The sequence below is a fragment of the Engystomops pustulosus genome, chromosome 8 (assembly GCF_040894005.1).
Source record: "Engystomops pustulosus chromosome 8, aEngPut4.maternal, whole genome shotgun sequence".
Lineage (NCBI taxonomy): Eukaryota > Metazoa > Chordata > Amphibia > Anura > Leptodactylidae > Engystomops > Engystomops pustulosus.
Genome location: NC_092418.1, coordinates 49147402 through 49170249, shown reverse-complemented (window position 1 = coordinate 49170249; position 22848 = coordinate 49147402). Strand labels below are relative to the sequence as shown.

Genomic DNA, 22848 nt, shown 5'->3' with positions numbered 1-22848 from the left:
AGGGTGAGGAGAAGTGCCATGGCAGCCACACTAGCAAGAGAGCCTCGTTATAATAAATTTTATAATTTTTTTCAGCAAAACCACTCAGTTCAGGGATTAAGCAAGAAATGTCTCAGCATCAGTGTAGTTACAGCATTGTCAAGGTATGTTTGGTTCATAATGCATGAAAACAAATGGTAGATTTCCTTTAAATGACTTATCAAGAGCTCTACAGGGTTCAATAAAGTAAATGTTGGTGCATGGCAAAAGATCACAGCCCAATTATTGTCTCTTATTTCTATGTCCCACTACTTATGCTCCTATTGATTCCTTTGCTGATTGGGGTTGTTGCGATTTCTGTAGTCTGCCAGAAAACTCAAATACGAAATCAACCATTACCGCATTTCTAACCACAGAATGCTGATTCACGAGGAGCTGGTATTGAACTCATTAGTGAGTAAGTGCCATGCTCTGTTTCATCCTAAATGTTATCTTCAGCTTTTTCTTCATATCCAATCACTTATGTGGACTAAATGACAACTGTTTCTGTGGCACAAATATCATCTCATTGTTTACATTTGACTCAATATTTTTGGGAAGATCATGAATGTGAATGAATAAGTATATTACAAAAGGCACAAACCAAGTTTTTATTTTATTACATCTATTGTATTGTATTTTTACCATATAAGGAATTTATGAATATTTATACAATAAAAAAGGGTTTTATTTAAATGTTTTTTGCTTAGATCCATTTGAAGTGCTAAATACCTATACTGTATATATATTTCTAACGTTAATTTAACTCCTAACTATGAAGTTTAGCCAGCAGTGTGTTTGGCCATCTTGACTTTAATGTGCTCTGCTATTAGACACAGTCTGGCCCAGTAAAGCATTCCATGCAGAAAAAGAAAAGTACATCTTTGCTGGCTTAAGACTGTGGCCCAGATTTTTTTAATAAATCACTACCAGTACGTTGTCAAGCAGTTGAACAGCTTTTAGATTATGTTTCTTTCATGGCCCAGCTTGGTGGGATCATCCAAAAATCAACTTTAAAGTAACATTAAAGAAGCTTCTCAGCTGCTTGACAACATACTGCTAGTGGTTTATTAGGCCAATTTCTGATGACTGGTTCCCTTTAACCCCTTATCACCGACACTAGTTTTCAGCTCAATGACCAGACTCGATTTTTCAAATCTGCCCTGTCTCACGATAATTGGTTATAACTTAGGAACGCTTTAACATATCTGGGTGATTTTGAGAATGTTTTCTCGTGACACATTGTACTTCATGTTAGTTATAAAATTTAAGTGATAAGTTTTGCGTTTCGTTCTGAAAAAAAGTGAAAATTTGGCAAAAGTTTGTAAAAATTCTTCATTTTCCAAGTTTGAAATGTTCTGGTTTCCAGACAAGATGTAAAACTACCCAAAAAGTTTGATAATTAACATTTACAGAATACCTGATTTATGTTGGGATGATATTTTATGCGTCCTCTCATTTTTCTAGGATGTTATGAGGCGCAGAACTTTAGGTGCGATTTTTCTCATTTTCATGAAAATTGCCAAAACTCACATTTTGAGGGACAACTCAGCTTTCAAGTGACTTTGAGAGGCCTAAATAATAGTAAAACCCCATAAATTACCCCACTATAGAAAGTTCACCCCTCAACATATGTAAAACAACTTCTATTAAGTCTATTAACCCTTTAAGTGTTTCACATGGGTTAAAAAATATGGACCTGCGATTTAGAAACTATAGAATTTATTTGGAAAATACATTCATTTAGGCCAAAACTGACATTTTCAGAATAAATTAAATGATGAAACGCACTGCAACGCTTGATGCTCAAGTCCTCCCGAGTGTAGCGATACCACATATGTGGTGGTAAATTGCTGTACGGGCGCACGGCCGAGTATAGAATCAATGGAGGCGCCATTCACAGCAGATTTGTATTATCACATTGTATGACCTATAAATTTTTTTTTTTTTTTTTTTTTTGGTAATGCGAACATATGAGGGCTTATTTTTTATGGGATGAGATACAATGTATAGATAATTTATTTTGGGAGTCTAAAGCTTATTCATGAGATTTTATTAACTATTTCAAGGGGGACACAAACAAAACCTTAAATTTTATTTTGGATTGTTAGCATTTTTTCCCCCGCTCACCGTAACGTAAAAATAATATTTTATCTTTATTCTCTGGTTCACTACGATTGCGGTGATACCTCATTTATATAGTTTTTCTTATTTTTGCTTAATTTTCCTGAGCAAAACCAATATTGGAGAACTTTTTTTTTTACTATTGACAACTTTTCAGGGCCATAACTTCTGAATTTTTCTGTTGTCAGATCTGGTTGAGGGCTTATTTTTTGCTAAAAACGTTGTTCTTTTCAGTCGTATCATATTAGGGAACGTAACTTTTTTTGATCACTTTTTAGAACATTTTTTGTGATGGTGTTTGATGAAAAATTGTATATTATGGGAAGTTTTTCGAGTTTTTTTTTTTACATAGTTCACCGAGCGGGTTCAATATTGATTTAGATTTATTGTGCAGATTAATACGGACGCGGTGATACCAAATATGTACGTGTTTTTGTGTTTTATTTACTTTATTTGAATTTTATGTGTTACTGTGGAGATTATGGGACTTTTAATTTATTTATTTAATTATATTATAAAAAGATTTAATTTTTTTTCAACTTTTTTACATTTTCTACTTTTTGGCTTGAATAAGCGATCATCCGATCATCCGCGCATGCTCAGTTACTTACACCCGGGTCCTGCCAGGAGGCGGAACCCGGCACAGAGAGGAGCCGACAGCCTTGGGTCACTCGTCGGGACCCAGGGCAGCGGCAGGAGAGATCGGATCCCCCGGTAAGCACACCGGGGGGGTCCGATCCACGTGGGACACACTTGCACACTTGTAAGGGGTTAAACACCCGGGATCGGAGTTTTTCCGATCCCGGGTGTTAGTGCCGGGTCTGGGCTGTGATATCACAGCCCGACACCGGCACCAGCGAGACCCGGTGTCCCGAAATCTTATCCTGACGCGCCGCCGCAGAAAGGCGTCGCATCAGAAGAAGTACCCTTAATGACCGCCGTAGAAAGCCGATACGGCGGTCATTAAGGGGTTAAAGCCCCTGCTCCCGTTTTGTCTTACTTTGCACATTCTTTTTCGTGGACATTGCTTGCACATGTATTTAAGGAGACAAATGTGTCACAGCTGCACTCAACCCCAAGCGACACACAATTCTGCAATGAAAGGGGGCGTGCTTGTGCACCGTCCAACCGTGCCTCATATTTATCATGCATTATCTGATTATGTTAATGATGCACCAAAAAAAAGTTGGTGCACTCTGCCTGAGTAGTGCAGGGGGCACCAGATTCATGCAGAACTGGCGCCACAATTCATGAATCTTGCGCACCTTGCATGCTATATTTAAAGAACATCTATCACCAGGTCAGGGATTGTAAACAAAACATACAGACACATTGAACTGTGCCATCTGTGGCAGGATCTGCTGTTCCTCTAGCCTTATTCCCTTGTTTTTAAGAATATTCTGCAAATGAACCTGAGGGGCTCCAGGCTCCATTAACTCCTATAGAGCCTGGAGCCCCTCAGGCTAATTTGCATAATTTAAAAGCCTCCTTTTGTAAAAACCAGGGCATAAGAAGCTAAAAGAACAGCAGATCCTTCCAGAGAGAGAGCACACCGGTATGTCAGTGTTCTTGTTTTACAATCCTTGATCTGATGATAGATGTCCCTTAAATGAATGTGTTTATTTTGTTCCTCATTCACCACCTTATGATTATACTGTCTTCTTCTCGACAATCTTAGAGATGAAAGGTAGTAAACGATGGTGTAATTTAATTTTTCATTATAACTGTATAACATGCATTTCTAATAATTGGCAATAGTTCTGATAAGAGTATTTACCTAGTTGCTTTGACAAGAAGAATGGCAATGTCCACATTATAAATGTTTTTTTTTATGAATAACCGGAATAAAACCGTTCCAAAAAGTAAAAAAAAAGAATGTTCCAGAATGAATTTTATTTTCATTAATGATTTAATTTCATTAATTAATTAAATTTTATTTTCATAATTAAAGAGAATTATTCCACTATAATATTAACATTTGTTTTAATCACAGTGTTTTCCAGAACACACTGACATGGTTGGAACCTTAGATTTCTATTTCCAGGTAAGAACATCAAATTAACTTTTTAACTGAACTTATTTAACATACTCATTAACAAGTAAGGGGATCCAACTCCTATATCTATAGAAAAGATTATAAATTTAGTCATCAGCATCCTGTCGCCTAAGTTTACATTTGTCAATATATTATAAATACTTGATGGGAACACCAAAAATAACTACACCTATGAGTCCGAATACAGCTTTATTCCATTATTCCATTTTGAAAGCGCTTTGGGTTCCACTTCTGCAACCTGCACATATCAGGTATTTGTGACCTATGCAGTGGATGTACAGTAATCTCATGATATGGGAAGGCCCTATGGAAGTAATGACCACTAAGTTTTTTTTTTTTTTTATAAAAATCACATATTAGGATGAATTGTATTGTATTTTTGCCTTATTATACAGTTCAAACTGTACATACACTATATAAAAAGACACATATGCATGTTCACCAGCTGGCTTGAAATAAACAATTCCTGTTTTAGGTCCATTAGGATTACTAAAATTATATTTGACAAATACCAGAATTAGAAAGAGATAATTTTAATAGACTTTTATTATGTTCTGCAAAGTCAAAAGTTTACATACACTACTACGCATTTAAACAATTTGGGAGAGCCCATATGATTATGTCATGTCTTCGGAAACTTCTGATTGGTTTACTGGTAACATTAAGTTAGAGGCAAACTTGCGGATATATATTTTTTTCAGTTTATTAAACAGGAATGATAAAAGGTTGAAATACAAACCGTGTGATAAAGTGTTAGTACAAAGCAGCCCTTAGCGCTTGAGGTGCAGGGAAACTGTTTGCACATAGTATTTTAATATACCAAGCAAAGCTTGTAGGTTTGTCTGACACACTGCTTAGGGTGGGAAATGTATTGGTCACAGCGTCCCCAGTATATAGCTTGCCAGTCCCCTGTAGTATATATTATTGCATCTCCCTGTAATATATAGCCTGCCAACAAAACAAAAATGAGTACTCACCATTCCAACACCCCGGGCGGCTCCTCTTCTATCTTTATGTGCGTGGGTCCGCGACAGCTCCATGGGCAGCGCCTTCTCTTTCTTCACATGTGGTGGGGACAGATCCGTGCGGGTTGTGCACACAGAGCTGTCGTGAACCTGCAGCCGGTATGAAGAAAGAAGAGGTGCTGCCCATGGAGCTGTTGCGGACCTGTAGCCGGCCCCAGCACACATGAAGATTGAAGAGGAAACCCCCGGGCGTCAGAATGGTGAGTGCTGAGCTTTTCTTTTTTTTTTTTTTTTTATAGACCCGAATTTTCAGCTCAAAAATTGTGCTGAAAAACTCGGCATACACTACTGTATATACTCGAGTACATGTAAACTTCTTATGTATATGTAAATTTCAACTGAATATGCTTTCCCTGGCTTCTCCACATTATGAACCCACTTGATCCCAGTGTCCAATCCCGGGCAGCCAGGTTACCTGGGGGTCCCTCAGGAGGCTTGCTTGCTATTTTCTTGTTCTGAGTGCCGGGTCATGTGGCAAATCAAAAGCAGCAGATATGCAATCCAGGATTACGGCACCATATTAAAGTTGAGCCTGGCAAACCAGTCCCAGAAGGAAAAAGAGGTCCTCATAGAACTCTATCAGGCCAACCTTTGACTTCTTTTGAAGATGAAATTTTAAGGTTGCTGCGATTAACAATGAGCCTGGAAGATCCTAGTAAACCCATATTGGTTCCAAGGAATAGCCTAAAAATGTTAAGTGTGTTCCCAGTACATGATAATGTAGCGGGTCTGAATGCCAAGCAATATACAGGTACAGAAAAGAGACCAGCAGTTATGGAAAACTTAAAAACGCAGTATCCCTTTTGCAGGTCAGGATGCAGAACGCTGGAATAAAATACCAAAAATTGATTCCTCCATAACCGAGATTTCCAGGAAAGCATCCCTACCGTTTTGAAGATGCAGGTCTCCTGAAGGATCCTAAGTAAAAAAAAAATATCAGAGGCTCAGGAAAACATGGGAATCCGCCACATCGATCTTGAGACTGGGAATATCGGCAACATGCACGGCCACGTGATGATTTGATCAACTTCTTAAAGGTATCCCCGGAAAAATGTTATTGCCAATCTCCCTCTTCTGAAACAAGCAACTAATCAACGGATGCTTCGGCAGATAAAGAAGCGGCCCTCTCCAATATAGCAAGCAGATGCTTCTGGATGAGAACGTGGTCGGGAAATACAGGATCAAAAAATAAATTGGTAGCTGTTCCCTGTGAAGGGTATTGTCTCTTCAGATCTGGATTAGATGATATTCCGTAGAAACCGAGAAGACAAACTTTTCCACAGGAAGTGACGTGCTGCAATCCAAGTAGCTCCTCTGGAAGCGAAGTTCTATAATAAAAACAGAGGGAAGCTTGATAAAAGCAAGAAGGAACAACTTTCCAGGTACCAAACACACAATGGATAAGTTTTTTCATAACAAAAATACAGATAAGTCCTCCTCCCAGTGATGCCAGGATTCTGGTTAAGGACAGGATAAACACGTTTATTCAGGCATGACAGAAAATGTTGAATTCACCATGAATACTAGAGCTACTAGAAAATTGATACCTACTGTAGTTTGAGAACTCCCCCAGCCTAAAATCACTTCTATATAACACTTTTGCCTATGGAAAAACAAAGGCTCCTGAAGTTCTGAAAGCGGCTATCCAGATGGGGAAAGAAGTCCATCATTTCTAGTTTCTATCTTCCCTTTCGGGCTCTGCACAGCCTCAAGAGTTTTTACGAAAATAATGCCGGGAGTCAGAGTTCCTGCACATGAACTTGTTCACATAATTTCCTACCTAGCAGACTTCCTAATTTCAGATGCAACCCCATTCCTTTCGCTACAACAGCTGAACCTGGTTCTGAAGACTTTTTCCTCCTTAGGTTGGATGATCAATCAATACAAGTCAAATCTACTTCCATCCCAGTAGAAAGTCTTCCTGGGAATCGTTCTGGATACAAGACTACAAAAGTTGTTCTTGACGAAAGAGAAACTAGATACTCTACCACAAAGAATCCAGTAATTGCAGAACACGGGCAACCCATCAATCAGATCAAGAGAGTCCTAGAATTTATGACTTCTTACCTGCCAGCAGCCCAATGGGCCCAGATGCCAGTTGTAAGTGGTGGCGCATTTACATGTACTCAATAGCGGCACAGGGTCTCTGGGTTCTAGTCATGTAAAAGGCCTCCTCCAACTTGAGGTAGCTTGTAGCAATTAAAGAAGCCCTAATATGTTTTCCCCATCTTATTACAGGACATCACAGAAAAATCACAGAAAATTACAGACAACGCCACTTCTGTGGCATATTGAAACAAATTGGGAGGCTCAAGGAATGTCACCCTAAACATAGTAGCAGATGAAATTTTCAAATGGGCAGAGAAAAATGTATTGTTCCTATCAGAAGTACATCTCAAAGGGGAATTGAATTCGGTTAGAAGAAGGCAAATGGAGGCAGAATACCAACATTTTTCCAACCTAGTGGAGAAATGGGGATGACCTATATTGAACCTCTTTGCAACTAGGGAAAACATCCCACGGATCACCCGTTGGGAGTGGACACACTGGGGCAGATTTATCAAGTGTCTGAAAGTCGGAATATTTCTAGTTGCCCATGGCAACCAATCACAGCTCCCCTTTAGAATATTCATAAGCACTGGTAAAATGAAAGCTGAGCTGTGATTGGTTGCCATGGGCAACTAGAAATATTTTGCCTTTCAGACACTTAATAAATCTGCCCCACTGTCCACAGGTCTCCTTTATGTGGTCCCACCTTTTACACTGATACCAAGAAATTCAACAATCAAGGTCAACAGTGATCCTCATCACTCCCTTTTTGGAAGAGGAGACCATGGTTTCCGATACTCCTTCACTTGTAGGAAGGGGGCTACTATTCATTTCTGTCTCTAAGGCAATATGAAGCAAAGACTTACCGACTATGGAGAGGGATCAGCCTGTGTCAGGAAGGGGTTAACAAAGGTGCTATATACTGCAATTCTGCGATCGGGCACCCAGAGGGTTAGAGATCAGGCTGAATGACAGGTCTGGGATTCTAACTTTGTCGGAGGCATTTACATGGCAAAGGCTATTGGAATCTAGAAATCACATTCCTTGTGACCTTCCTCCAGGTTCGCTTTAAAGAGGACCTGTCACCCAAATTTTAGGTACTAGGAGCTGCTTACTAAAGTAAGCAGCTCCTAGTGCTTGAACTATCGGTAACGCTATCAAACACTGCGGCGGGGTACAGTGTAATTGTTGGACAGCTCGCAAAGCTGTCTGACGTATTCATGAGTGGGTGGGGTTGGGGCGTGGCTATGGGCGGTGACTGGCGTCTGGCCTATGGAGCAAGCGGGGCAGTCCGGGGAAGAGGCAGCGCCTCGGACCGCCCCCTCATAAATACATCGGACTGCTTTGCGAGCGGTCCGATGATTAAACTGTACCCCGCCGCAGTGTTTGATCGGGTTCCAGTAACGCTATCACTCTAACGCTGCGGCGTTTGTTCAAGCACTAGGAGCTGCTTACTTTAGTAACCAGCTCCTAGTGCTGAAAATGTGGGTGACAGGTCCTCTTTAAAGCAAACATACTTGCCATGCTTATTGTAATTAACAATAGGGAACAATACATTTGTGAATGGCATTGTGTGCCAGTATATCCACCTTTTATTAATAATACTTTTTTTTTTTTTTTTATATATGTGCCATGCAAATTTAGGTGTTTATGAGAGCTTTATGAAGACTCTAACCATTACTCAATTAGTATCTACACCTTGTCACTTTTCATATTTATTAATTTAGTTAATTTTTGTAGCTTATAGGAACTTGTTAGGGCTACTTGGGGCACTAAACCACCCACAGGTAGACCAGTGGTTTAGTATCCCAAATAGCCCAATGTCATCTCGTTCCAGGGCCGTAGTAATTTACTGGTGTACTTTGGCAGCTTCATGCGCAAGCGCCAGGAGGACCAGAGATGGGTCCTGTGCATTTATCGGTCCCATCGATAGGTTAGTAAAAGTGTTTGTTTTTGGGTTTTTTTTTCATTATAGCACCAGATGGAAATTATATGTTGGGCCCCAAACCAAGGGCTTGTTGGTAGTTTAGTGTTCCAAGTCGCCCTAACCGTTCCACTGTAAATAGTTGGCCAATTTTTTTTTACACAACAGTAACTTTTATCATCATTTTAGAAATGTTTTCACAGACTTTGTTCTTATGCCATTTTTATTTTTTTTCCTAATTAGTTGTGTTCCATTGAAGTAACTTGTGAATCTGCAAGTGTTATGGCAGCAACATTGGCTAATGGAGGTTTTTGTCCAATCACTGGGGAGAGAGTACTGAGTCCTGAATCCGTGAGAAATACGTTAAGTTTAATGCACTCCTGTGGGATGTATGACTTTTCTGGACAGTTTGCTTTTCACGTAAGAATATACCACAAATAACATGTTTGTTTACTCTACTATATCTTCTTTAAATGAACAGGGGTTATTAATGTGAAATCCTACTTAAAGAGAACCTGTCGTCGGGAGCCTTTTTTTCTGGCTCCCCCATGTCCCCATAAAAAATAGTGTACACGTTGCCAAAGGTTTTTTTTTTCCAAAAAAAAAGGAGAAGTTCGATCAGTTTACCTTTCAGTATGCAGAGCTGGGGAGTGGCCAGTGAGAAGTGGTGCCCCTCCCCCCACCCCCACCCTCAAGATAATTTTTTTTAAAAATAAAAAAAGCCTCCCATGTCCCCCATTCCCGCATCGCACATTACATTACCCTCAGGAAGTCTTACATCTCTGCCCCACTCCTCACTGGCCTCTCGCATGGGAAAAGAGTCACAGCTCTGCATACAGAAAGGTAGATTTTGATCTAACATTATTTTATTTTTTTTATTTTTTTAAAGTCGGTTTTACTATAAAAACTTTGGCAGTGTGTACAGTTTTCTCTATGGAGACATGGGGGAGCCAGAAAAATGGCTACTGTTGACAGGTACATATTGTCTGATGTGAAGATTGAAGGGCAGTATCTGATAACATGCTACATTTTTACACTAGCACAGCCAATTTGATCCTGTCACCTGCCATACTAGCCTAGTTTTTCATTATTTGAAGTGCAACAACTGCGTTAGTTTTTTATTTATTGATATAACTGCAATGAAGGAAAATCTATACACATCCAGATCAGCCATCCAGTGGAGAGCTATACTTTTGCAACACTTTGAAAAAACTTTCAAGGTGCATCCAGTCCTCTGAACATGTATTACTAATAAAGCATAAAGTTCTGACAGTAGATGAGTAGAAAGAATAGAAACCAAACACCTAGGCTCCTGAGATTGCAAACCCCCCTCTATGTGGAGGAGAAGGCTGGCACAACCGGAATGAACTGGGCAAGGAGGGTATGATATATTTGTAGACACCTAAACATGTCCCTATGGGGAATCTCAAAGGCCCTACCAATCCTCTCCACCAGCAGAATCTCGGCAAGTAGCTGCAAGATATTGACTCCTTATCAGACCTATGGGGATTATCCTGTAACTCGACAAAATGGGAGAAACCTGGGTGTGACCAGAGAGACAACTAAGGTCCTCATGTCTCCAGTTTCTTGCCATAAGACCATACATGTCCAGCTGACTAGTGCAATAGCAGGAGCCGAACTGGCCTATAGCCCAAAGGTTCCAGAAGAGGACAGAAGGAGTGTAAATGTAAAACATTGTTCATATGATTCTCTGCATCAGGCATCTGATCTGGGCCAATCCAAGTACTAATATAACACAATTGGCCAGATAAGTATTTGAATGGGTCTGGAAGAGCAGCTCCCACTTCCACAAAGCATGTTAGACAGATGCAGCTTCCTCTCCCCATTTTCCCAGATGAAAGAGAAAAATAGAAGAATATAAAATACAACTAGTAGATGAACCACTTGAAAATTATCATTTTCCCAATATACTTTTAAAAAAAAAAATCTTCTTACAGTAGTTTTTACAAATCAGGCTATGGAGTATCCCTTACTAGAGATCTATATTCCAGCCTGTGTGTTGTGTGTCTATGGAGGCTGACTAAAGGCTTGCAACTAATCTTACCAGATTTATCGCTATGAACCAATGCTGGAAGATAAATCTGGCGTACTTGACAACTGTGAAGTCATTACCCTTTGTCGAACTAGTTGGAATCTCAAACAGTAATCTCAAAAATAATTCAACTATTCTAGCTAAATCATCCTTTCAAAAGCAAAGAAGCGCTATTTCCCTTTTGCAGGCTTGCCAGGTGTACTTCAAGAAGCTTATGGCCAAAAATTGGTTACAGTATTAATATATTCAGGAGAAATTGTTTAGCAAAACATTGGGGTTCATTTACTAAGGGCCCAATTCGCGTTTTCCCGACGTGTTACCCGAATATTTCCGATATGCGCCGATTTTTTTTATTTTTTTTTTCCTGAATTGCCCCGGGTTTTTGGTGCACGCGATCGGATTGTGGCGCATCGGGCATGCTCGTGTCGGAAATCGGGGGGTGTAGCCGAACGAAAACCCGACGGATTCGGAGAAACCACCGCATTTTTTTTTTAAAAAAAAGTGTTGCTGGACAAGCACTTACCTTCACCAGGTATAGCATCGTGAACTCCGGCGGGCCTCAGCGGACTTCAGCGCAGCAGCGACACCTGGTGGACATCGGAGGAATTGCCTTAATGAATCGCCAGAAGACCCAAATCCACCGCAGAGAACGCGCCGCTGGATCGCTAATGGACCTGGTAAGTAAATGTACCCCATTGTCTCTATTATCAGTAGCGAGAATCAAAAATTGGTGGCCAAAACATCATTTATTGGGAAAAAAATATTTAAAATGAATTCCCCAGCCTAAAAAAAAAACATCTATGAAACAACCCTTTGAGCACTTGAGTGAGGCTGAGCTGCAAATGAGCTATTTGAGATCGGGCTGTTTAGCAGATGCAGCATCCTGTGAAGTACAGTTATTACTTTATAAAAGTTATGGCACAGTGTCAAATCCCATCCATTCTGATATTTACCGGTATTTATAGAAATGATTCATTGATGTTAAATTAATGTGGGTTTCCCACAAATTCAAGTTAGGCGCTATTCACAGGAGAGGGCTTAACTTGCTGATCGGTGGGGGTCCCAGTGATGTCTATGGAGCGACGGAGATCGCTGAGCGCGGCGCATCGTCTCCTATGGGATGTATGGAGCAGAGCGGTCATGTATGGCCGTCTGCTCCATTACTCTCATGAAGCGACAAGGGGTCTGACGAAGTTACCGGAGACACCACATTTTCGTGATCTGTTGGGGTCTCATCACGAAGACCACCCCACCGATCAGCAAGTTAGGCCCTGTTCTGTGGATAAGGCCTTACTTGAATTTGTGGGAAAACCTCTTCAAAGATAGATGATAATAAAAGTCAGTCCTGGAATTACCCTTTAAAAACGGAGAATGCTGTAACATTATACCGTACTTACTTTCTTTTATCTCTTATAGGTTGGCCTCCCAGCAAAGTCTGGAGTTTCAGGGGGTATCCTTCTGGTTGTTCCAAATGTTATGGGCTTGATGTGCTGGTCTCCACCATTGGATAAATTAGGAAATAGTGTTCGTGGGATTCAGTTTTGCCAGGTTTGTATATAAATATAATATTTATATATGTGTGTGTATATATAGCAGATACATTTTAATCTATTGGCCTAGATATGACAACTGGTGCAGTCTGCCTTAGTGCAGTTTGCCTCACTATTGTGCAGTTTGCACCAAATAATCCAATAGTCTCGCATGCACCTTTTTGTTCTTGGTGCACTTTGCTTCATTCGACCAGAAACCAAGTGTATTGCAAACACTTCATGTACATGTGCAAGCTCCAAGCAATGTTTTTCTGGTGCAGGCACAATAATATATCATATATCATATTTTCTTTAAAGGAATTATCCGGGTTTTAAAAATGACTGAGGGCTATTTAAAAATATTAACATGTACTTACCTCCTCCGTCGCCGCCGATGTCCCGCGCCGTGGTCCCTTCGATCCGTGCCCCTGTTTGTTTACAGGGGCACAGAAGCCGTGCACAGGGAGCTTCCTGTCCGCGATGTGGCCAGCTCCTCCCATCCGTCCCTATCTCTCAGTGTTGTAAGCGCTGGGAGATGGTGTCGGATGGGAGCTTCTGGCCGGGGAAGCTCCCTGTGCACCCTTGTAATGAAACCGGCGCACATAGAAGACGTGCGGCGGCGCCGGACAAGGTAAGTACATATTTATTATTTTTAAATAGCCCTCCACAGCCCTGCCCTCAGTAATTTTTAAAACCCAGATAACCCCTTTAACCCTTTCACAACTCGTGACGTATTAGCACATCACAGGTCGGGTGCCAGTGAATGGAGAGGGCTCACAGGCTGAGCCCTCTCCATAGCCGGTAAGTTTTTGCTGCATATCGCAGCAAAGACTTACTTGTAACACCCGAGATCGGTGCTAGCACCGATTGCGGCTGTTAACTCACACATCGCCACCAGGAAACCTGTCCGCGGCTTCAAAAAGTTGATGGAGCGTGGGCTGCACCATCTTGTTGGAGATCGTTGCTCACAGTGACGTCATCGGGAAGCGGCGATCCATTGCCATCACAGCCTCAGGTTTTTTTTTTAAAAAAATTTTAATAAAAAACCTAAAAATTCAAGTCACCCCCCTTTCCATAGAACATGTATAAATAAATAGTAAAAATCACAAACACATTGGGTATCGCCGCATCCGAAAATGCCCGTTCTATCAAAATATAATAACCGTTTTACACTGCATTTAACCCCATAACGGAAAATAGCGGCCAAAGTTAAAAATGGCACCATTTTGAAAAATATAAAGAAATCAATAAAAAGTGATAAAAAGGTTGTGCAGTCCTATAAATAGTAGCATTGAAAACTTTATTTAAAAAAAAAAACACCCACAGCTCTGTATACCGAAGTATAAAAAAGTTATTAGCACCAGAAGATGGCAAAATTTAAAAATAAAATTTCTACACAAGTTTTTAATTTTTGTAAATGTATGAAAACATTATAAAACCTTTACAAATTTGGTATTACTTTACCATTTTACTCAGTTTTATTGCTGTTTTAGCTTCAATCACTACCTAGGCTGCTCAGTGCAAAATCCCAGGATGTGGACGGTGCAGACACATTATGATCCCGCTGTGCTATGGGGTGACAATGCAGTTAGATTACCAGGGTATAGGTGTATATACACTTTTATCTAGCTACTGACATTGTACAAACACACTGAAAGAGATTTAAGACCAGATCAGAGATGAGATGCACATAGGCATGACCAACAGAGGCTCACAGAATTTTACACTGTTACACTTTTAGCTTGCTACATCTGTGTATTCACAAATATGTGCCTGCCTCTCCCCCTTCACACAGATCACTTATCTCCTTGTAGTTTGAAGTTTGCAGCTCCACTCTGCTCACAATGTCCTGGCAGGAAGTGAATCAGTGTCTGTGTATCTGTGTGAACACCGTGAGGGGGCGTGGCTACAGGCTCAGAGCAGAAAGACATAAAAACTCAGCAAGCACGGAAATCCAAGATGACGACCACTCGACCCTAAAGTCAGAAGTTACAGGGTCGCGTCTAGGGGCAACTGAAATTGTGTACACCAGGACTGATAGAGACAGTTTGGACAGAATATGTTATATTGAGTACATGTAAGAAACTTGTCTTCTTGGGAATAATTTTAATTTTGCCCATAATGCCTTTTTATCTTGTATTGAACAACTGTGGTGTCCATCTTTTTGTTCTTGTTCACACAATTACGTTTAGAAAACTAGGAATAACACGTTAATCCAATTATATGTTTTATGTTACAGGATTTGGTAGGGCTGTGCAATTTTCATAATTATGATAACCTCCGGCACTTTGCAAAGAAGCTTGATCCTCGCCGAGAAGGAGGTGATCAACGAGTAAGTAGATTTTCATTTAATTATTTTTTTCTCTTTAAAGCTCAGTTTGTGTATTTTTTTTTTTTTTTTTTTTTATCACTTAAAGGAAATCTACCACGAAGGATTGTAAACCAAGCTCACTTGCGTGCTGGTGTGCGCCCCCTCTGACAGGATCTGCTCTTCTTTTAGGTTCTAATGCCATTGTTTTTATAAAAAAAGAAGTTTTTAAAAATAATGCAAATGAGCATGAGGAGCTTGGGGCTCCATAGCTAATTGAGTCAGACGCCCCTCATTTAGATTATTTTTAGAGCTTTTTCCATAAAAACAAAGGCATAGGAAGCTAAAAGAAGAGTATATCCTGCCAGTGGGTGCACACACCAGCATGTAAGTGTGTTGGTTTACAATCCTTCACCCTGGTGAGGGAGAGTTGAGGTAATTTTTGCTAATTATGCTCTTTTTTGTTTAACTGGCTGTTAAGTCTTTTCTTCTAGAAACACATTATGTCTGGTGGCGCACGACTGTGCTCTGTCTGTGAAAAATAAACCATTTGCTGGCAGGATTTTACGCACTTAAATTTTAATAACCAGTCTTTATAAAAGGAAATCAACCACAGAGAAAACATTTAAAAACACAAAATAAAACCCTCCGCTCCTCTTCGACATGCCAGGATCACCTAGAAAACAAATTTATAATTAGCTGGGAGCATGGGAGAGCGAAGTGACATCATGCGGGAGGCTTGAATTTGTGCCTCTCGCGTGACGTCAAGTCCCTCTCCCAGGCTGGTGGCGAGGGTGTGCATAGTTAGCAACCCGGAGTGCCAGACATCTTGTCTCCCGTACTCCGTGCTGCTAATCATACGTTTGTTTTCTAGGTGCACCCGACATGTGTAAGACTAGTGACGAAGAGCACTGGGAACAAGATGAAGAGGAGCGGAGGTATTTCTAGGGTTTTTTTTTTTTTAATTCTATATAGTTGCTTTCATAATCGAGCGTAATAAACTAGGGAAACTCCAGGCACTGCGACTGTGGAGATATTCTTGTTATCCATGTCCTCAATCCTTCTAAGATCAACTAATGCTAATGAGCCAGAAGGGCTCCGCTAAAGTCCCTCCAGGCTTCAGATTTACAGCCCGGTTCACCGTGCAGTGTGCTGTGGAGCAGGGGAAGGGTGAAAACAGTGTAGCATCCTGTGGAACCAGAGCACAGAGGGGCTCTGATAGAGCCCTTCAGGTTTGTTATTATAATTTAAAAGTGGATTTTAGAAGGAAGAAGGCCATGGATAACAAATATAAGATTTCCACAGTCACTGTGCCTGGATCTAGGAGTAAGTGCCCATGGTTTATCATGCTTGATTTTAATGGGAGATTTCCTTTTAAGGATACTTTTTGTATCACTGCCTTACAATTTTCAAGACCGTTTTTTATTTACTGAGAATAAAGTATGGAGAATAAGGAATAGATAAATAGCATAACTTTTATTTGCTGAACTGTTAAAACACCTTTAACCTATGTAACCAAGCATGGCGTTTGATAAAATGCTTCAGATAAAAAATCTTTCTTAAATTATTGTATAAAATGTTGCTAGTCATTACTAATGTGAGTCTATACAACTAAATCAGAAATGTGCTTCATTACAGTTTTGCATGCGTTTTCTTAGCTGTTTCTTATCATATCAAATGTGGCAATTTTTCTACACATGAGCCCATGTATCTCTGTGTGTCATAGATCCCAGGCGTTTCTGCAACTATTTTTCAAAGAATTTATAATGCATTTTACGTTGGCCTCTGACATTGTATACTTGTGGTATCACGTGTCTGTGTGTGCAGATGTACCCTGTGAGCCACAAGCCGAGTAAAGACATGGCTGAGTGCTGCCCACCCGTCCCACTCTCTATAGGGAGCTGAACGGCCACATCGCAAATCTGGGCAGGAATCTTTTGTGGTACAGCTGCCTGTTTCAGACATGCACACTGCATCTCTCTCCTATTTGTGGACGTGTGCATGGAACCTTATTAAGGGGAGTATAGATGGAGAGGATAATCGCAGTACAACCCCTGCTGACATGTCACTTATTTCTGCGCATCATGGAGCAGATATTAACCTTTGCAATGCAGTTGAGCAACTGAGGTGTGCCTGTATGTAGGAATATAAAGCACCGCGTATAACGTTATTTATTAGCCCTATGCACTTCATAGGGATAACAATAGATTGGTGGAGGTCCAACTCCCCCACAGTTCATGAGTACGGTTGTCCTGTTCTCACTAATTTAGTTGTATGGGAGCGCCAGAAATTGCAAAGAGCGGGAATGGAAGTACCTGATATATGTGCGCCGGTCAAATTTCAAGCACGTCTGTATTATTGAATGGAGCAACAGGATATATGATTGACCTGATACGTCATAAAGTTAGTGACAATGGGACTTGTGTTTGGGAACTACCAGGTTCAGTGTTGATGAGTGTTTTCTGTGGATATGAGATAACAAAGTGGGTAAAACCTTTTTAGAGGCTCCATTACAAAAATAGCGGAATATGTATAGCAGAATATAGTGTGATGAAAAATTGTGCTGAGACAGGAGGTCTTCTTTAACTGAAAAAATGTTGTAATGTGACCATTCTACATAGTCATAACCGGATAATAATTTAAATAGTCACGAGTGAATCAATTCGGATTAAGTCGGATTTGTTCCAAACATCAGGACAACTTTGTTTTTTAACTACCATAATGCAAATCTCAAAGAGATGGAAAGCCTGGGAACACTACATCATAAGTGGGGACGGGCAGTCCAGCCATCAGCAGCTATCCAACCCCCTGCCATAGCACTATAATACTTGCACAATCTCTGCCATTTGCTTTACTGAATGAGCATAGAGAGACACTCTGTAGGGTCAGTGGACGGATAGTCTTGTGGCTGACAATACTGAATGTGAGCCATCATTTGCATTCCTATGCTGCTGCATCTTCTCCTATTATTTTTGGGATCATGTCTCACTGCTGGGTTGTCTGCCCTCTGGTTTATTTCTATCAATATTTTGCATGTTACATAATATTTTTCATGGTCCCCTCCCCCTTCAGTTTGAGGGAAATACACTGCATTATCAGCCTGTGTATAATTGCTTATGGAGTAATAATAATTAGTGTGAAATAACCTGTATTATCTAGCTGGGTGCAGTGGCTTGTGTAATAAAGTTATATGGTTGTTACCTTCCCCTTTAGGGAGTGTGAAATACTCTTCATTATATACCTGGTTATAATTGCTTGTGGAATAATAATATATTGGTTTTGCCTTCTACTTTAGTTTGTGTGAAATAATTTGGATTATCTGGATGAGTGCAATTGCTTGTGGAATAATATTACTAAACTGTTTAGCTTAATAGGACATTTGTGGCATAAACTGCCTCAAATTCTGCTACGGAAATACTATATTAACAGAGTTTTGATTTTCTACCATTTTTTTTATGTGTAAGTCATTGCTTGGGTGTAAGTTTTGGGTGTAAGAAACATTTGTAGTTCAGCACTGGGGTGGTACTAGAGAGGCTGGGGCCCATAGGAAACTTCTGAATGTGGCCCTTCCCCTTACACAGTTCATATGGATTTCACAGCACCACAGTACCAGAGGACTGGACTCATAGTGATATATGATGCAAGAGATCGCCATAGAAAAGCAGCTCCAAACTGTGATCAGTCGTTCTGTGAAATCTGGCCGTTGATTAACCAAGGCCATGTGAATGATTATACAACCATACCCACATATACAGTACATTATACACCCATATACATGTATACACAATATTATACACCTATATACACGCTAAATAACCTTATACATGCATACAGTACATTATGTACACTCAGTACATTATACGCCCATATATACATTGTACACCCACTTACACGCATACAGGTCATTACATACCCATATACATGCATGTTATATTATATACACACATATAGTATACTGTACATTCTACATATATGCTACTTCATCATATTTACAACCCTGTCTATACTTACCATAGGAGATCTGTCCAACAGTCTTATCACTTGCAGTTTGTCTGCCCGGGGTGCTTATCAACGGGTTCAAAAGGCACAGATAATACGGTGTACAGCCTAGCAGGTGGAACAGCATGGAGGAAGTAAATGGAAGGAGACCTGGTCCTGGCATCCATTTGCCCTAACCTAACTGAAGTGGTAAATTGTGTGCTTTACAGGATACACTGTTGTACAGTACATCCACTATATTTTAGATCTCTCTGTTAGGGGGCCCGGCCAGCAGACCTGACACTGTGGGCCCTGTAGTAGCTGCTGTGCTTGTTACCCCTGTATTTCTAAAAACGCGTTTATAATGCCATCACATTTCTAATAGGGAAAGTAAATGCTAACCAACCAATACCAAAGTATTTTCTGGTAAACTCTGACCAATAGTAGTCACAGGGCACCTCTCTGTAGCTGGTAGCAGTCACAGGCCTCTCACTGTAGCCAGTGTAGCCACAGTAGTAGACACAGGGCTCCTCCTTGTAGCCAACAGTAGTCTCAGGGCTCCTCTCTGTAGCAAATAGTAGACACAATGCCCTTCTCTGCAGCCAATAGTCACAAAGCCCCTCTCTGTAGCCTATAGTAGTCACAGAGCCCCTCTCTGTAACTTGTAGTAGTCACAGGACCCCTTTCTGTAGCCAGTAATAGTTCTAGAGCTTCTACTATATAGACCCCCCGCTGCTCCACCCAAAATGATTAAATGTGCTTGTCCTCTCTTCCTTTTCTCTCTACAAGGTCGGGATGGATGTGAAGGAAGTGTATGTTCATTCCTTATTAAAGAAAAACAAAAGACTTAGTTGGGGCTGTGGAGTTAGAGTCGGTGACTATTTTGATATGGGAATTGTGATGAATTGGACCTACTTTGACTAATCAAGCTGGATATCCCCTGCACCAATGAATGCTTCCATCAGTTATGGAAGTGCTCATTAGACTTTGACTGTCAGCAGAGTGCGGACCCCAGCTCATGACCTGACAGGCCAAATGTGACCTGTTGGTGCGGCTGATCCCCTTTTTGGTTGAGATGAATGCGTGTTGCGCTTTATGTTCATGCTCAGTAGTGAAGCTCCCCTGCTCCAGATCAGACGTATAATGCACTGGGAAGGAATGTCTCAAGCACTGCTTGACCAGGAAAAGGGAGTGTGGAGTCAGTCGTTACCAATTTGGCGGAGAATGGAAATTGAGGAATCTGAATCAAAGGTTTGGCTTATGGACTCCACAACCCTGCTTAAACAATTACATATAACTCCAGTCCTTGGTGTTAACCCATTACATGCTGCGGTGAGTGCCACTTCCTTTTTACTCACAGAAACTGTGAATAGGGACGGGTAGTCGTGTCCGGCACGGCCGGCAGGAAGGGCACCAGAAAGTAGATCTTTATTCACAGTGCTCCTTCCCTTCTATACCCTGTAGTGTGCTCATATAGTAGTTTACTACCAAATATGGGGTATAAATATATTCCATACTTGAGCATTTAGTTATCCAGTTTGTAATCCATTGTGAATGTGTAATTTTTGAGCCACAATGTGATTTTTTGGGGGGAAAATGCATTCAATCTCTATATGACACCTACATTTTGTTTTAACCCCTGTGAAACATCTAAAGGGTTAACAAACTTAACCTGTCACTAGCCGCACGGCTGCTAAATCACCAAACATATCTTATAGGGTGTATTAATTGTTGTCCAGGCATGTCCTTATGATTCTGAGCCAGTCTCGCACTGAAATATCAACTTATATTCGCCAGCAGGTAGCAGTCAGGGGAAGGGCTTCGAGGTAGAGCAGCCAAGCACTCGCCCACAGTTGGAGTTTGTCATATTTTATACTTTTTTTTTTTTATCCAAACATCAAATGCCCACTTGCCTATTTTTATGTAATATAGATGGCTCACTTTCAGGGAACCACAGCATCTAATCTAATGTACCGTGGGTAATAAATCAGGCTCGCTTTGTTCATGGCCTAGACTTATATAGTAACCATGTTTTTCTATGTATTTATATACCGGTGTTCACGTTACTAAGATATTGACATATACAGGTTTGAAGAATCAGATTTGCCCTTCCTTACTCACCTGATTCTATACACACTGATGTAGAAACGTTTTAAGACATCACATAGAACAGAGGTCTACATAGAATAATGTAGACACTTTTTACAGGAAACATACCTAATGTAGCCGTGGCGATGTGAGACCAATTTCACCTCTGTTTATTAAACTTTGCAAAAATTCAAAGTCCTCTTCCTGTTAAAGGTTTCTTTAAGGGGTTGTCCGAGTTTTGAAAAAAATATATATGTGGCCGGGAGCGGGCTGCCTAAAACGATAAAGCTGTACTTACCTTCCGGTGCCCTCCGGTATCCAGCGCTGTTGTCGCTCCGGTCTGGGCGCCATGTAAACAAACATGACCGCCGGAGCAGCGCTGCATTCAGCTTTCGGCCGGACCCGACAACCTTCCGGCCCCCATACACAATGCTGTGTATAGGGACGGATGGGCATACCCGGCCACGGCCGTCCGGAAGCTTTATTGTTTTAGGCAGCCCGCTCCCGGCCACACATATATATATTTTTTTTAAACTCGGACAACCCCTTTAATCCACCACAATGAAAAGTGTTGTTTACAATGCTGATCATAATTACCACATTTGTGACTTTAACTCCTCTGTCCCCCCACTTACCCTCTGCAACTGGCCACAGATTGAGCTCCTCAGTAATTCTCCCTTATTTCTCAGGATCCCGCCAGCAGAAAGACCTTGTTGGTTAGGTCTTTTTTTTCCCCAATAGTTTAGTTCTTGGTACCGATGATACCTCCAGAATGTGGGTAGAATAAATCTTTCACCTGTACCCATGTTATAAATGAAGTCACCATTTTTTCAAAAAAAAATCTTTTTTTTATTTTTCAACATAGTCCCCATAGTGCCAACTTATCATGTAAAATATTAATTGCCGTTCCGGTCGACACACCTACAGCCTCTGCTACTTTGCACATTTTCGTTTTGAGATCAGCGAGCATCATGTCGTGGGCTTTTTGAATGATTTACTCAGTAACCACGTCTGCCAGGCATTCTGGTCGCTCCTCATCAAAAACGGATGTTCGCCCACTTTAAATTTGCTGGACCAATATCTAACTATTGTCATAGATGGCGAAGTTTCCCCATAAACAGCATCCAACTTTGCTTTTATCTCCTCACAATTTTTCCGATCCAAAAACAAAAAGCGAATTACCGAACGATGCTGCTCTTTTTCCATCTTGGCGCAGATCACAAAACACATCTTACTCAAATGGCTGCCAAATCCAAACTAAACTATATATCAGTTTGCAATTTGTTTTTCCGTAGTTTGATAGATGGCAGCACACGATAACACTAACTTCCCTCTGTCGTCAAACACTTATGAACTTCCCTCGTATAAGCTGATTTTATGGAGTCTATTGAGCACCCCTGTTGCAATTCTGATGTTGGCTCTGTAGTCTCTGCAGGAGCTCCAGCAATAGCAAAGTCCTTGCGCATGGTTCTGTTGTCGCGGTAGGTATACTGGTGTCCGTAACACAGGGCCTTATGTCCAACGGCAACTGTTCCCTTTATCCAGTGTCTCCACAAACAACGCACTAGACCAAAGGAAGTGCAGATATGTGTTAGGACCTCCTCTAGTGATTGTGCACCTGATCTGAACACCGCGTTAGTCATAGCCAGTGCGCCGGTAGGTGCATGAAATGAAAGAGTGCAGGCTGTTTATCTGC

General features: G+C 40.9%; 1 protein-coding gene across 2 annotated transcripts in view; it reads left to right on the top strand.

Annotated features, from left to right (window-relative positions):
* Window positions 1-22848, top strand: part of GLS (glutaminase) — a 142273-nt gene that overhangs the window by 78834 nt on the left and 40591 nt on the right. For both annotated transcript variants that reach the window (XM_072120882.1, XM_072120883.1), the window contains exons 11-14: window positions 4136-4186; window positions 9440-9616; window positions 12666-12797; window positions 15018-15110. In XM_072120882.1, coding sequence (XP_071976983.1) covers window positions 4136-4186; window positions 9440-9616; window positions 12666-12797; window positions 15018-15110 — 453 coding nt within the window. The remainder of the gene's footprint in view (window positions 1-4135; window positions 4187-9439; window positions 9617-12665; window positions 12798-15017; window positions 15111-22848) is intronic.